This window comes from Trachinotus anak, unplaced genomic scaffold (assembly GCF_046630095.1).
Source record: "Trachinotus anak isolate AG129_WGS33_773 ecotype Australia unplaced genomic scaffold, CSIRO_AGI_Tana_v1 ptg000008l, whole genome shotgun sequence".
Lineage (NCBI taxonomy): Eukaryota > Metazoa > Chordata > Actinopteri > Carangiformes > Carangidae > Trachinotus > Trachinotus anak.
The window spans coordinates 4,844,931-4,859,740 of NW_027273859.1; the positions used below are offsets into that span (position 1 = coordinate 4,844,931).

The window sequence follows — 14,810 nt, forward strand, 5'->3', positions numbered from 1 at the left end:
GAACCATGTTGGTACAAACAACAATCCCCTTGAGCCATCAGAGTTATTGAAGCAAGACTTTTGGAATTGGTTAAATGCTGTTAACAGTCAAATAGTGATCTCCTATCTATTCCCCATGATCAACTGACACACGGGATGTTTTTTTCCTGATTGCTGTGTTTAAACTACTATGTCAAAGCAATCAACTGAGCTTTGTGGACAACTTTTATCTATTCTCAACATGCCAAGACTTTTTTTCAGGTGTCCTCCAAAATACACATTTCTTAACTGACTGTGGCTTACTGGATGTGGTGGGGGCCTGGCTATGGTTATTAACATAAACTCTATATAAAGATGGATGTAGCCTCTGTGACACCACCCATGGGTTCCTGAAGAGTGGTTTTAAAGCTCAGTTTGAGCCGCATCGCTATTGCCTTCTTGGCAGTGCCTGACTCACCTAACTCTCAGCTAATCCGAGAATGGGCAAAGAGGTGGGGTGTGTGCAGCTGAAACATCAGTGCATGCTGGTTTAATAACTATGGTAAGCATAGGCTCCTGTCTTGATCAGAGGCTAACCCAAGGCTAATTTATTTACTGGCTGATTAGCTAGTGGGCTAACAAGCTAGGTGTATGGCAAGCACAGACACCCATACCTGGTAATTAATGCCAACATAAATAAAAATATTATTATTATTATTATTATTATTACTAGAATTTAATTCACCTCAGAAAACAGGAGCACAGACTTCCTCATGTTCTGATAGTCAATTAACTGCACAATATGTCCTATTATTTGTCCAATATTTGCATGAAAAATCCTCCAAAAGGCACCAACACCACAAACACGGCCGAGAGGTCACGTTTAGTGACTTGAATTAGTTAAGGTGATGCTGAGCAGACAGCTAGTGGCCACACACAAAGTAGCTAGTCAAGTGTGATTTCATCTCCCTGTTACTTATAACGGCCATGCCCCAGTTATACATAACTTTAAGCCTTAATAAAATTTAAACAGGAGATTTATAGAAAAATTCACACACCATACACTTGTCATGAAGGAGGAAATTTGTTATAAAACCGTCAGAGAATACAGAGAATCAAAGAAAAATCAAAGCTTAGCCCTGGTTTGACTCCATAACTTGAGCAGTCAGGCAGGAATGCAGAAGAGCAGAGCATAAATGGAAAAAAGATCATCTCCAACTGTCTTGGCTAAATACCAAGTGTGTCAGAGCAGAGAGAACTGAATATTTTTCTGATATCATCTTCAAACACAACAAGTTTTATTTGATAAAAGAAACATAGTACTCAACACTACAGTAACTTTATCACACTTGTGTGATAAAGTTACACCTGTTAAACCTGTGATTATTTCCTAATATTTCTTATTCGAATAATTGACGCGATACGCATTCAGGTCTCTCCGACCTCCTACGATCCATCAGAGTTAAACTCATGCTCCTCAGTTCTCATCAACTTTAAAGCAATTTCTCTCTCCTCTCTGACACAGTATCTTGCATTGTAGTACATGTCCCATAAGGAAGTTCTAAACACTGTTTGGCCCTTATTTCATAATATGTATATAATAATTAATGGCTCCCCAATCAATAGCTATGTGCCAGCTTGCTTTAAACATGCTGTCATTCAGCTCAAAAAATATATATAACTTAAATCTATGTGTTCCTAATAATTACCCACCAATTTCAAAGCTTGTATTCATCCAAAATTCTTGAAAAAGTTGTTTTCACTCATCTCCTTCTTGGACAAATTCCGCATACTTGACAGGTTGTCAGGTTTTAGGATGCACCATAACCCTGACAAATGATTTGTTCTTGTCTTTAGACTCAGTAAATTACTTTTTAGCTCTCTCGGCTGCCTTCCACACAGTTGGCATTCCCGGACACACCTTTCAGTGGTTTGCCTCTTACCTCCGAGATACAGTAGCCTCTGTTAGAACTGATAATGTGTCCTCTTCCCCCACATCCATTTCCTGTGGAGTACCACAAGGCTCCACATTGGGCCATATATTATTTTCACTATATTTGCTTCCTCTGGGGTCTATTTTCAGAAACGTAACATAGTAATAAAAACTTAAGCCCTGCAGACAACTCCGCAACCACAATCAATGCCTTTGGGTCTCTGTCTTTGAATGTAAAATCCCTCACAAGAAATCTCAGTGTTATTTTTGATTCTGGTTTGAACAACTCAAAATCAACTCAGTTGTCAGCACTGGCCTCTTCCATCTTAGCTCACTTGAAAAATTAACATCATTCCCGTCTGTTAAAGATCCCGAGTTCAAGCTTTTATTTCCTCTTTCCTCAACTACTGGAGTTCTCCCTGTATAGGAATCCCTCAGTCAGCCTCATCTCGCCTGCACCAGGAAGAGAGACCTCTCCTCACTGGTTATCACTGAAGCACAGAATTGATTTTAAGACTCCTTTATTTGTTTTAAAAGCAGCGAATGGACATGCAACAGGTTATATCTCTCAACTGCTCATCCCCTAATACATCTCCAGACCCCTAAGACTTGCTGACCAATCATTGCTTTCTATTCCACACACCCAGTTAAAAACAAAAGGTGACATTAAGATCCTCACCCTCTGTTGATATCTGATGAAGACATGCATGGCCACACTCTGGATTTTATGTTTTTGTATTTTATTTGTTGTTTGTGTCATGATTTTATCCTGATATTCTATGCTTTTGTTAATTTGCTTATATCCTCTTATTTATGTGTGTTTGTATTTGATCATTCCTGTGTTTTTGTTTGATTGTAATCATTAATCAAATAGTTCCATAATGTAATCTCTCTGCAAAGCACTTTGGTCGGCATCTGTTGTTTTTAAATGTGCTCTATGAATAAATGAACTTGACTTGATTTCTTCTTACCTTTACTGGTGCATTGCTACTTTTCTTGGCGCGCTTTGGCCACCACCTGTCAGTGGGCTGTTCGCTGAGCCACTCCCCCCGTTTTAATTGGTGCCATGCCTGTCAAGCTTTCAGTTGTCAGATGGTACATACTGCATGTAATTTAATGTGGTAACCGTGGCAGATTTACCACTCAAAAATTCTTAGTCATTTTTTAAACAATGGGTCCTTCATTTCAAACAAAGGAAGACAAATGCAGGCTTCTCATTTCTAGCCAACTATTGGTCTTACCAGCTGAAACGACACCTGTCAGATTTTGTCAGCCTTTGCTTGCTAGCTAATTACGATAATGTTAGCTCCACAAGTTGGTTGAAAACACTGTCTCTGACTGACTTTTTAACATATCCACCTGACTTGTTTTAAAACAAGAACCATGTCAATGAGTCTAAAAATGCAGTAGATTGCTGCATAAATAATATTGTGCTGAAAGACTGAGACTCAAGCTACGTGTCCCATGCAGAAACTCAGCATTCTCACCAACAGATGATCAACGTAGTACAGTGTATACTGATATATCACAGTGTACATAGGTGGGGGATATGATAAGAAAGCCTGCGTGTTTGAGCGAAATTCCAGTTTACCAGTGTATCAGTTTACCACCAATATACTTTGGGCTGATTAGTTTTGAAAGAAAGATTGCTCTTAGATATATTCTATGACATTTCAAGGTTTGAGACGAAAATGTTTTCAACAAATTCAATTCCAGCTCTCCTGCATTTGACTGAACAACCAAATAAAATAAACAGAAATGCAACTGTCAGTACCTAGTATGCAGTGAAGTCGCAATTACTGAGAGTTGAACATGAAGATTCAAGATTTGCCAGCATAAATATACTGTGTTTTCAGGGCTGATGGTGCTGAGCATAATGAGAGTAAGCAGCCCCAAGATAGTGAATTTACAGATTTTAATTCATATAGCAGCAGTGTAAATTGATAGTCTTGAGAGTGAATGCTGACTTTGCACTTACTGTAAATGAGTTTTGAATGTCTTTCAACACAAATAAATGATCTACAGTTGCTAAATTGCTAAATAAAGTGATGTATCTATATGTTTGCATCACAGTTGCATCTTCATGTAACAAATCATCTGAATGAGTCAAGGATATTGTGTCTGCTGTCTGCTTCTCTGTAATAAAAGAGTGATCCAATGCTCCACAGTAGTTGTTCAGGGAATGTACATCATATTGAAAGTTAAATTCCCTTGTTTTTAATTTCCTTACATGGAGTCATTGTTTTGCCAAAGAATTACTGGAATTTGAGAATAATTTCTAGCTTTTATTGAGTTGGGATGTCACAACCAAATGAAAGATGCAGATCCAGTCAATTCTCATTGATAGGAACCGTCAGTGCTATGGAGCCAAATTGATTAGTGAGGGGTAGGCACACAGATACTTTCATACTCTGTGCAGATACATCACTGGTGGGTTTTCTTTTCTGACACACACAGGAAGGTCCCTGTGGATTGGAAGGTCAACACTGGCTATCAGAGGACAATCTCTTCATTCAGAGTTCTATGGTTACAAATGTAACCTCCCCTTCCACTTAGCAAAACTATTTCAGCTTTGTTTTCACCATGTCTGATGCTGTCTATTTCACTTGTCCTAATCTGTGTCAGTGTCTGTCTGGATGCAGAAGGATGCTTCTTTTTATCAGCCTGACAGACAGGCTGATGTGCCCTGTAAACTGATGAGAAGGCTGAAATTAGACCTGTTAGGCTGTGACTAATCACTATTAAACAGACATATGCATTGAGTGACTCTGGCTGATACATTTTTTCTCTTCACTTTTCTTTGCATGTTTATTCACTTTTTATGTCATTGTTTTGGTTATAATTGGTGAAGTGACTCTTCAAATATGATTTTTTAAAAATTAGTTATAACGGCCTTCATACAAGCCTTTTGATTACCTAAACTATGCTGAACTGTTTTCATCCTGTTGGAATATCCTAGTAGCATATCTAAAGTACATCTCTTATGAATGAGTTTGCTCTTATGAATGATGCAGTGGCTTCCACCAAGAACATTTTTGTCAAAATGGTTCAGGTCAAGCAACACTGAGGCTGCCGGAGAGCAGTTTTCCACTGCCAATTTTTCCAATTTTGCTGCAGTGGTACAAGGACATCCTTAATGTCAGCTAAACAAATATAGTGAATTTAAATAGATAAAGTGCTTACAAGAATTCAAAAAGATTGGTTCCCATTCCAGGTACTTTTTGGCAGGAGTCTGTGCTCCGCTAAGTGGGATCTGCTGTCCTTTTTTCATATTGGAAATTTCCTTTCTTAATGTTATTATTCCTTTTGTGTTTCTGATAATTGTTCCTCTCCTCTCCTCTCCACTCCTCTCCACTCCTCTCCTCTCCTCTCCTCTCCTCTCCACTCCACTCCTCTCCTCTCCTCTCCTCTCCTCTCCTCTCCTCTCCTCTCCTCTCCTCTCCTCTCCACTCCACTCCTCTCCTCTCCTCTCCTCTCCTCTCCTCTCCACTCCTCTCCTCTCCACTCCTCTCCTCTCCTCTCTAATGCGTGGGTCTCTGTGGTCTTTGTGCAGGAATATCATGCCCAGCTGGAGGAGATGCGAGTTTCCATCAGACAACTGGAGGAGGACCTGTCTGCGGCCCGTCGCCGTAGCGACCTGTACGAGGCTGAGCTGAAAGAGTCGCGGCAGAGCAGTGAGGAACTGAAGAGGAAGGCTGCAGACTACCAGCATAGGATGCAGAAGGTCTACACTGTAACTAAAGTCGTTGATGACTGAGAGTTGTACAGGAAGAAGTTCTGGATTACTTGACATAAACTGTACATACTCTTTTAGGGCTCAGAGTAACGGTGTAACTCAATATAACAAGATGATGTTATTAAGTTTATTGTGAAGTTTATTGTCTGAGGGATCTCACTGATTTTCCAACATCCTCACAGGTTAAAGAGCAAGGCAAAGCGGAAGCAGAGGAAATGATCATCAAGCTGGAGAAGGTAGTTTATGAAGTGCATTTATTGTATTGTTGTATTGAGATTCTGTGATTGGTGAGGATGGCAAAAATAACGTATTTCTAGAGAAGCACACTGACAAGTTTGAGTGACTTTGACCAAGGATGATAAGCTTAAATGTCAAATGATGACTGTATTTTTCTTTTTTAGACCAATGCTGAGCAGCAGACAAAGATACACGATCTTCAAGAGAAGCTTGCCAAGGTAGAATATTTTTGCTTGGAAGATTAATGAATAATTTATATGAGCTTGTGCAAGAGATTTAACAGCATTTTACACTTTCAGATGAGTGTATAAACTCCTCCTTTCACCTCCCTGCCTTCTTTCTCTCTGTGTCTCTCTCAAACTGTGGTCTACAGTCAGATTTGGTCTATGAGAGCAATTAAGCTGTCTTTTAAAACTAGACTTACTGCTTAATTATCAGCAATCAAACAGTTTCGCCTCATTAGTAAAGATAATTTCATCCTAATTGTCTTTTCCTAGAGATGAATATTTAAAAGTACCATCCATTTTGCCAAAAGACATGAAGATGTGGTGCTGATATTCAAGACTGACTGAGCCCACATTTGGGATAGGTCTACTTCTGACTCGCAGACTAATTCACGACATAATCCGACTGTCTTGAAATGACTCAGATTGATTTGTTTAGGAATTTCAGTGTATAGTTTGTTTGTTTTCTAGTGGCCACTGACCTTAGCAAAAGGATGCTAATTATTCCTTATGCTCTTAAACTCTATCAACAACCAGTGCATTGATTGTAACCTAGTGTCTCCAGTGTTGCCTTGGGTGCTAAAGAAGTGATGCAGCTGCATATATAACTGATTCATTTCATGTTTTTGATATGCTATTAAACACATTTATCACACTGGTAGATGTTTGTATGAGTTTTTTTTTTTTACTCAGTTCTCTCAACTGATGTAGATAGTATTTAGTGGTGAGTTATATCAGAGATTGGAGGTGAGATTTTGTAAATTAGACAAGATTAATATCAATGTTCTATCACATTTAATTTTCTGTAAATAATAAACCCAGGCATTAAAGGCGAGTGCTGAAGCTACAGACCTCCTTCAGAGTATGAAAATGGCCAAAGAGCGCATGGAGCGAGACCTAGAGAGGCTGCAGAACAAGGAAGACTCCAGTGACAGCCTGCGCAGACGCCTCCGTGAGACTGAGGTACATATACACATACACACATACACACAGAGTTGCGTATATAATAATTATAATATCAATAATAGTAATAAGACTTTATTTTCATAAACTCTTTTCGATACAAGTAACAAAGTGCTTCACATGAGTCAATATAAAACATACAAACAGATCAAAGTATCACATCACACAATAAGAGCTTTTTTTCTAAATAAAAATGTGTTGTAGGAACTGAGATAAAAGCGGAACTGACTCTGTGAGTCTGATGTCCTCTTGACAGGTTGTTCCAAAGTTTAGGGGCCCCCTAATTTTCCTGGTTTGTGACGCTGCCTTGCTGTCCCATTTTTGTAAGGGACACAGAGTAAAACTGAACCAAAGGGTCTTTAAGCTGATTGAAACTAATGTCCCTCTGCACAAACAATCATAGCCAAAGACTTTCACTCATATCACAGCAGACAGAGAATAGGATTCAGTCAGTAGGGAACACAAAGGAACAAGTTATGTCCATGAACCTTTCTTTGCTCACTGAAGTGTGGAAGAGTTCAGATACCAACAGGCAAACCTTTCATCACCGTCATCACCCTCTCATAAATATCTGTCTCAGAACCCCGCAAATGCATTGACTTGGTATGATGGCCCAGTCACAGAATATCTTGGCTTTATACAAGTATTTACTTGTGTTTAACTTTTAAAGAAGTTTTGTTATCTGTTTTAATGTGATCCTGCAATAAATATATATATATACATCCATTATTTATGCATTGTCTAATTTTTGTGTTGGGCTGTTATGAGTTTTTCAAAAACAGCACAGCAAATTTGGGGATTTTACTTGGTTAATTAAGGCAGAGGAAAGACCTCTCATATCATCTCACATAAATGCAAACAGGCTCTTTGGAACCATTGTGAGGAACTTGGAATAATGAGATATAAACATTGCAGAGGTGCATCACTAACAAGCCAAATGGATGTGGCTGCTCCAGTATATCATCACTTCTTCCTTGAAGTGGAAACTTTAAGTCTAATTAGCATTTCCTCTGAATGCATTTCGTATCCTAACAGCAGAACACACTATTTTAGAACGTGGATCCTCTGACCTGAGGTTACATTTATTCAGCTTATATTCTATTAGTTATTTAAAGCCTGTGTGTGTGTGTCTGCATTTGTTACTGTTGTGCATTGTGTGCAGGATGGAAGGAAGACTCTTGAGAACCAGGTGAAAAGGCTGGAGATTGTTGAGCGCCGGGAGACTAAACTGAAGGACGAGATCCAGAGCAAGGCCCAGCAGATTCAGCAGATGGCAGATAAGATTCTGGTAACCCACCTTTCATCTCTTGTGCAGAGCTAAAAAAAAAAATCAGAGGAGGTGTGACATAAACATAGCTCATTCTCATCATTGCAGAGGAAGTGCTATTTTATATAATATTTTTAAAACCTCAGGTTTATCATCCCCTATCTTTATGGTACACTGTTGTTTCTAACAGTTCACAGTCATCACCACACAGTAATTGGTTATACCCAATATTGTCTCATTTTAAAACACCTACAAAGCCATGATACACCCACACAAGTGCTTTCAATTAATTTACCTCTCACTCTCCTGTTGTGTTGCACCTGTGAGGTTGGGACAAATTACAACTATATTCTTATTAGTGCAGAGCTTTTGGCCACTTAATCCCCTACATTAATTCACTCGTCTTCAACCTGATCAGAGAACTGTTTAGCTGGAATAAGTGAAAAACAACTTAAGGGTTGTGTTTGGGAGAAGGTGATAGCTCTACAAAAGTCTTTTCTTTTTTTCTTGCAATTCTTTATTTAAAATTATAATTGAGAACAGTTTACCAATTACTGAGAAACAGCCTTGTAGTTACATAGTATTAGAAGTCTGCAGCAAATTAAGCACAAGAACCTTTCCCTGCTCAAGATCCTCTTCTTTTTTCTTCTTTTTTCAATAGACAATATGGATCCAGTACAATTTCCCATCACTATTTTACTGTTCAAAAAAGGGATGTATATTAAACAAGGTGTGCATTAACATGCAGGGAGACAATCCAGAAAGTTATTTAGATCTTAAGAAAGGAAAAAAAGGCAAATGCACATAAAACAAACAGACAGACAACCAAGGGTCAATTCATTTGCTAACTCTGTAAAGTGTGGCCATGACCGAATGTAGGAAACTCATTTTACTTAACTTATTTATTTGTAGGTGAAGTTAAAAAGGTAATTTCTTCAGTTGTGCATACTTCACTAACTATATCTGTCCATTCCTCTATTGTGGGAGGGTCAGGAAGCAACCATTGCCTGGTAATGTTGTTTTACCAGCTGATATCAGAAGATCAATAAATAGTCATTGAAGTGGGCTGACTGGAAGGCTGCTTTTCCTAAAATAAAGGTGTTACACTGGAAAAGTACTTTTGTATTAGATATGCCTTCCAATGTATTGTGCATCTCTGTCCACAAATGTCTTATTACTGAACAAAATATTTTCCCAAAATATATTCCACTAAAGTTTTTAATCTTACCACTAGGAGTCCTCCTAACTGGCACTAAAGGTTCGTGGTCAGGAGTGTCCTCTGAAGACTGGGTCACAAAGCTGCTGAAAGAGACTATTTGTTGGAATGGAGAGAACCAACTCTAAGAGTTGGCTCTTTGCATGGAAGATATTTTGGCATGTTATAGCAGGAAAAGCACAGGTGTAATTAATAATTTTAATAATTGCTGTATTTCATTTAGGTTTGCCAGTTCCAGGGCTTGAGTCATGTGTATTGGTTCCACCTGTACTTTTTCTGATATAACAGGTAAAAAGGGTCAATGAAGAGTGCCCCAGTGAAGAGAGGGGGCAGGGTTGGAGTCACTGGTATGGATCATATTGTGTTTCATTAATCTGTTTACTAATGACATCCATAGTGACAAAGACAAAGGACGGGTCTCAGTATTTATTCATACTTGAAAGTAATTCACATTCCTTGTTAAAACTTAAATGTCAAGTATATTTTATCTGACAACAAAACACCTGCGTGATGATGAAGGTATTTGAACCTCTTACTGGCTCCACTACAATCAAATCCTCGGAGTTGAGCTAAATAAAAGCTGGTTATGACTGTATCTCAAAACATGATGAGGCACGTGTTTCTATTTTCATGCAGGAGCTGGAGGAGAACCTACGAGAGACTCAAGCCACAGCCCAGCGGCTGGAGACTCACCTGAAGCAGAAGGAAAAGCTCTATGAAGACAAGATAAAGGTAAAATTTCAGGACTCATAAACTCATTCCCACTTGTGCAAAACCTTCGCAGCAAGGTAAAACAACAGGCAGGTATCTCCCAGTGACACTACAGGAAGTGCTCTTTGCTATGTCTAGTGGTCATGCTGTAGCTTTTTGAGCTGATCCACAGTTTGCCCTCCTCACACCATTCTCTGTCCTGGTAAGTGATATCCTGGTTATAGTTATGTGGGCTGCCTGGCATTGAGCAGGTGCTGGAGGCCCAGATGAAGGCGGACATGGCTGATAAGGAGATGCTGGAGTCCAGTCAGAGCAAATATGAAGAGGAGGTGCGGGAAAAGTGCAGCATCATCAGTGAGCAGAAGGCGGTAAGAACTGAGCAGCTTGGCAGCTACACTATTTCAGGCATATTTTAACATTTATCACACTGACATAGATTTCTTGTTTGGAATAATCTCGGGTAGGTTATTGTAGAGCACACAATAATGAGCATTAACCTTATCCCAGTTAAAGCCAGTGACGTGAAGATCCAACTGAATGTTTAATTAAAACACAAGTTATCATGTCCATAATTTCTATTCAGACCATAAATGCTATGGACTCTAAGATGAACAACCTGGAGCAGAGAATTGCTGAGCTGTCTGAGGCCAACAAACTGGCAGCCAACAGCAGTATCTACACCCAGAAAAACATGTAAGTCCTTTCAATAAGGATTGAAAGCATTTTTTTTTAAAAACCTTTCTATTTTCATGAAATACACAATGGTGAATTCAAGGAAACGCTGTGGCCTTTTATTGTTATCTCAAGTACAATATCCGTTCCAGTCATGATGGTGTAATATAAGATGAAGGCCAAGAGATTAAAATTCTTCTTCTATAAAAGTTTTTGCACATGTTTGTGTGTATTCTCATCAGGAAAGCCCAGGAGGAGATGATCTCAGAGCTTCGCCAGCAGAAGTTCTACTTGGAGTCTCAGGCTGGGAAGTTGGAGGCCCAGAATGCCAAACTGGAAGAGCATCTAGAGAAAATGAGTCAGCAGGAGCAAAGCAATAAAAGCCGTGTGCTGGAGCTGGAAACTAGGCTGAGAGAGGTGAGGAGATATTATAGGGCGTTGGAGTCAGAAGCAGGGTTATGAAGCAGGATTCATGTGTTGGTAGATTATTGGATACAGGTTTTTACCATCAGGGTGTGACACACAAGTTAAATTTTATTTCTATTTTCCCTTTTCCCATTTTATTTCTTACTGTCCTGTCAGTCCCATGCCAACCTGTCACTTCTGCGCAGTCACAAGTAATTTTCCAGCTGTTATGGAGTATCTACACAAAGAATCTGAGTATATCTAAGCATAAGAGGCAACGCTTTTAAATGTTAAATAGCAACAGTTGTGGACTAGATCACTTCCATCTGTATTGACCTGCTTCCAAATTGTGGAAACACACGTTTATAAAAGCTTTCCTGAATGCATGTTGTGGAAATAATTATAGTGCATCATGACCCATGTGGAGGCAGGTGCAGCATATAAAGCAGCTGGTAGATGATCAGATACAGGCTCTAGCCAATAAGTTAGATAAAAGAACTTTTGATGTAGAACACATACATATGACATGATGTTGGGATCTGAATTGTGCTAAAATAGAAAGAGAATTTTATAGACTAGAAATCTCAGCACTTAGATAATTTCTGAATCTCTGGTACAGATGTGTAATTGTAATTTTGTGAAACTGGGCAATAAAAATCTTACTTGCTATTTTTAAAGCAGATGTAATAGAATAGACAGCACAACGAGTGAAGGCAGAGTCAGACAAGGTGACGTGTCAGGTGTAATGCCCTCTGATCCCTGTGGGGAGCTGTGTCATGTCAGCATGTCTCTGACTTCTCCTCGGGATGAATCACCTCCTCCTTCTCCCTGAACCTGGAGTCCCCCTTTCTGTCTGCCTTTGTAGATTGGGCTGGAGCACGAGGAGCAGAAGCTGGAGATTAAGCGTCAGGTGACGGAGCTGACCCTGTCGCTGCAAGAGCGCGAATCCCAGATCAGCAACCTGCAGGCAGCTCGCCACGCTCTGGAGAACCAGCTGCAGCAGGCCAAGACGGAGCTGGAGGAGACCACTGCAGAGGCTGAGGAGGAGATCACTGTGCTCAGAGTGAGAGAGAGGTTGAGGTGTACTGAACATGATGTCTCCTTTTATGTTACATAATTTAGTCAGTGAAATCTGTCCCTCTTGTCATACCTCCTAGGCACACAGAGATGAGATACAACGCAAGTTTGATGCCTTGAGAGACAGCTGTGCGGTGAGCTGCTCTCTCACTCACTTTGTTTTGTTGGGGTTTTTTTTTGCTTTTTTTCTGCTTTTTCAGTTTCTCCAGGGATAGATAGCTCTTCTGACATTGAGCTCCAGCTGGATCATCATACATCACCTCACATAACTAACAACCTAAGGTAGCCATAATGTTTCATCCCATTGTCTGTGTCATTCTTGTTTAAATTGGGCCCCAAACTTCAAACATCCTCCTCATTTCACCACATTCGTTGTCCTTGTTGGTTCTTTTTGTGGAAATAAAAAACTATCTGCTTACAAGTTCATCATCTTGGTGAAAATTCTACTCAGGGATCCACATTAATGTTTTCATAACTGTCCCCAAACATTGTACATCAAATGGTCAAACTGAGAATTGCTGTTTCAAACATGCCCACTTTTTAAAATTAGTGATAGATTCATTCTCAACTTAATTCTTTGTTTACTTGACGCAGTTGTGAACATTAACAACTGAGTGAGCTGTCATTACTAGAACTGCCCCTGCTGGAACAGTAACAGGGAGATAATGGCTGTTATCCAGTCATGATTGTTTGGCAAATTCACATATGGGGATTTTTTTTCTTTTTGTTTGCCATGTTTCGTGGTGTCAAACATTACCTGGAAACGCTGGATTAATTAGCTAACATTTTCATATGGCAAGATATAGTCTTCAGGTGATAGCCCCACCTGTCCTTGTTACTGTTGCTTTTAACGTTGGGTTCAAAGTTACCTTTCTCTTTATTTTTCAGACAGTGAGGGCTTTGTTGAAGCATGTTACAACAGTGACTTTATGAGGGAGCCTATCAAGACTTTGGTTATAATCCCAAAGCTTTCCCATGTTTAAGTTACTTTTTGCCATTTGCACACTTACGGTGTATCATACAGTGGGACTGTTGCATTTTTTCTGTCTCTTGACCATTTTTAGTGTTATATTTTGTCATAGTTTTTGTAGAACATCATGGAGTGGTGTTGCTGTGCAGCACTAGTATCCCACTAACCTTGAGAAAAAGATTATGTCATGTTTAAGGGATTTGAGTGTCTTAAAAATCATATATCTTGAATAAACATCAAGACCAAGACCATCGTGGTCTTCCTTTATCCTATTGCCCTACTTTCGAGATCCTCCCACTCGCAAACTGTTCAGAAAGCAGTGTCCATAGATTCAGCTGGCCAATGTTCAGGCAAACACAGCCAAATTCTGCAACAAGCAGAGCTTGAAATGCCACTCTATTTTTTGCCCTGCTTCGACTTACGATGTTGGTCTCTCTCTCAGGCTGTCTGTTGAACATTTTGGACCTTATCAAGATTTCTTGACAACCACAAGCCAAATTGTCATTAAATTTACTCCAGTCCCCTGGGGGTGATACTTAATGATTTTTGACACCCATTGACATTTCATCTGCATCAGTTTTAGTGCCAGATCTAACCCAGCACTTACATCAGGCCATTATTTCCATTTATACAGACGGACATATCAAAATCTAAAGTGCCAGTTTCCTTAAAATATACTCAGCACATTCCTGCCCACTGAAGGATTAATTCTTTCCATTTTGGATATATGATGAACTTTCCTCTCGTGCTACCTTCAGGCCAAAATCAACGTCTCATACAAGACATCCCACAATGAACTACATCAAAACTGACGATAGTGAAAACTGCTGACCACCTTTTTTTAAAAATTATTTTTAGCTGCACTGCTGATAAGATTGTCGAAATACTTACAGGTGAAGCTCTGAATAAAATGCTAACATTACACTAGTAACTTTAGACAGTCATGAACACTGGTCAAACTTGGTAAAATAAAATAAAATAAAACATATTTTTGACAGTGTAATGATGAGAGCGGTACGCTAAGGTTTTTATTAAAGTAAATGTAATGTAATGTGATGCTAATATCTTCACACAGCTAACATTATAGTTGAGCAGCATGACAATGTATATTATTGATCTATAGATTACAGACCAGTAGAGATTTTGTTATACTGCTTCTACTGGGATAGCCATCCTTTTAATATGTCTGGATATATCAGACAGCTTTTAGACTGGATATAGTTATTTCAACTATTTATTTTCTCAGTTGAATTACCAGCAAATTTACTACATCTACACACAGTATAATGCAATTTTATCCATATCAGTCATCCACAGTGTTTAGGTAGAACAGATTTTTTTAGGTGGATTCACTCTCCACAGTGTCTTGTGCTGCTCAGTCTGTTTCATAGAAAGAACAGATGTTCCTCTGTATTTTGTGCCATCAGAGTACAGTAAATGT

General features: G+C 39.2%; 1 protein-coding gene across 5 annotated transcripts in view; it reads left to right on the forward strand.

Moving 5' to 3' along the window:
• Window positions 1–14,810, forward strand: part of LOC139623624 (citron Rho-interacting kinase) — a 50,962-nt gene that overhangs the window by 14,196 nt on the left and 21,956 nt on the right. For all 5 annotated transcript variants that reach the window (XR_011691562.1, XM_071481981.1, XM_071481980.1 and 2 more), the window contains exons 5-15: window positions 5,445–5,615; window positions 5,810–5,863; window positions 6,029–6,082; window positions 6,911–7,051; window positions 8,214–8,339; window positions 10,171–10,266; window positions 10,497–10,613; window positions 10,829–10,938; window positions 11,160–11,334; window positions 12,188–12,385; window positions 12,480–12,533. Coding sequence is in view for 4 of the 5 variants with exons in the window: in XM_071481981.1 (XP_071338082.1) it covers window positions 5,445–5,615; window positions 5,810–5,863; window positions 6,029–6,082; window positions 6,911–7,051; window positions 8,214–8,339; window positions 10,171–10,266; window positions 10,497–10,613; window positions 10,829–10,938; window positions 11,160–11,334; window positions 12,188–12,385; window positions 12,480–12,533 (1,296 nt within the window). In the remaining variant the exon portion in view is untranslated. The remainder of the gene's footprint in view (window positions 1–5,444; window positions 5,616–5,809; window positions 5,864–6,028; window positions 6,083–6,910; window positions 7,052–8,213; window positions 8,340–10,170; window positions 10,267–10,496; window positions 10,614–10,828; window positions 10,939–11,159; window positions 11,335–12,187; window positions 12,386–12,479; window positions 12,534–14,810) is intronic.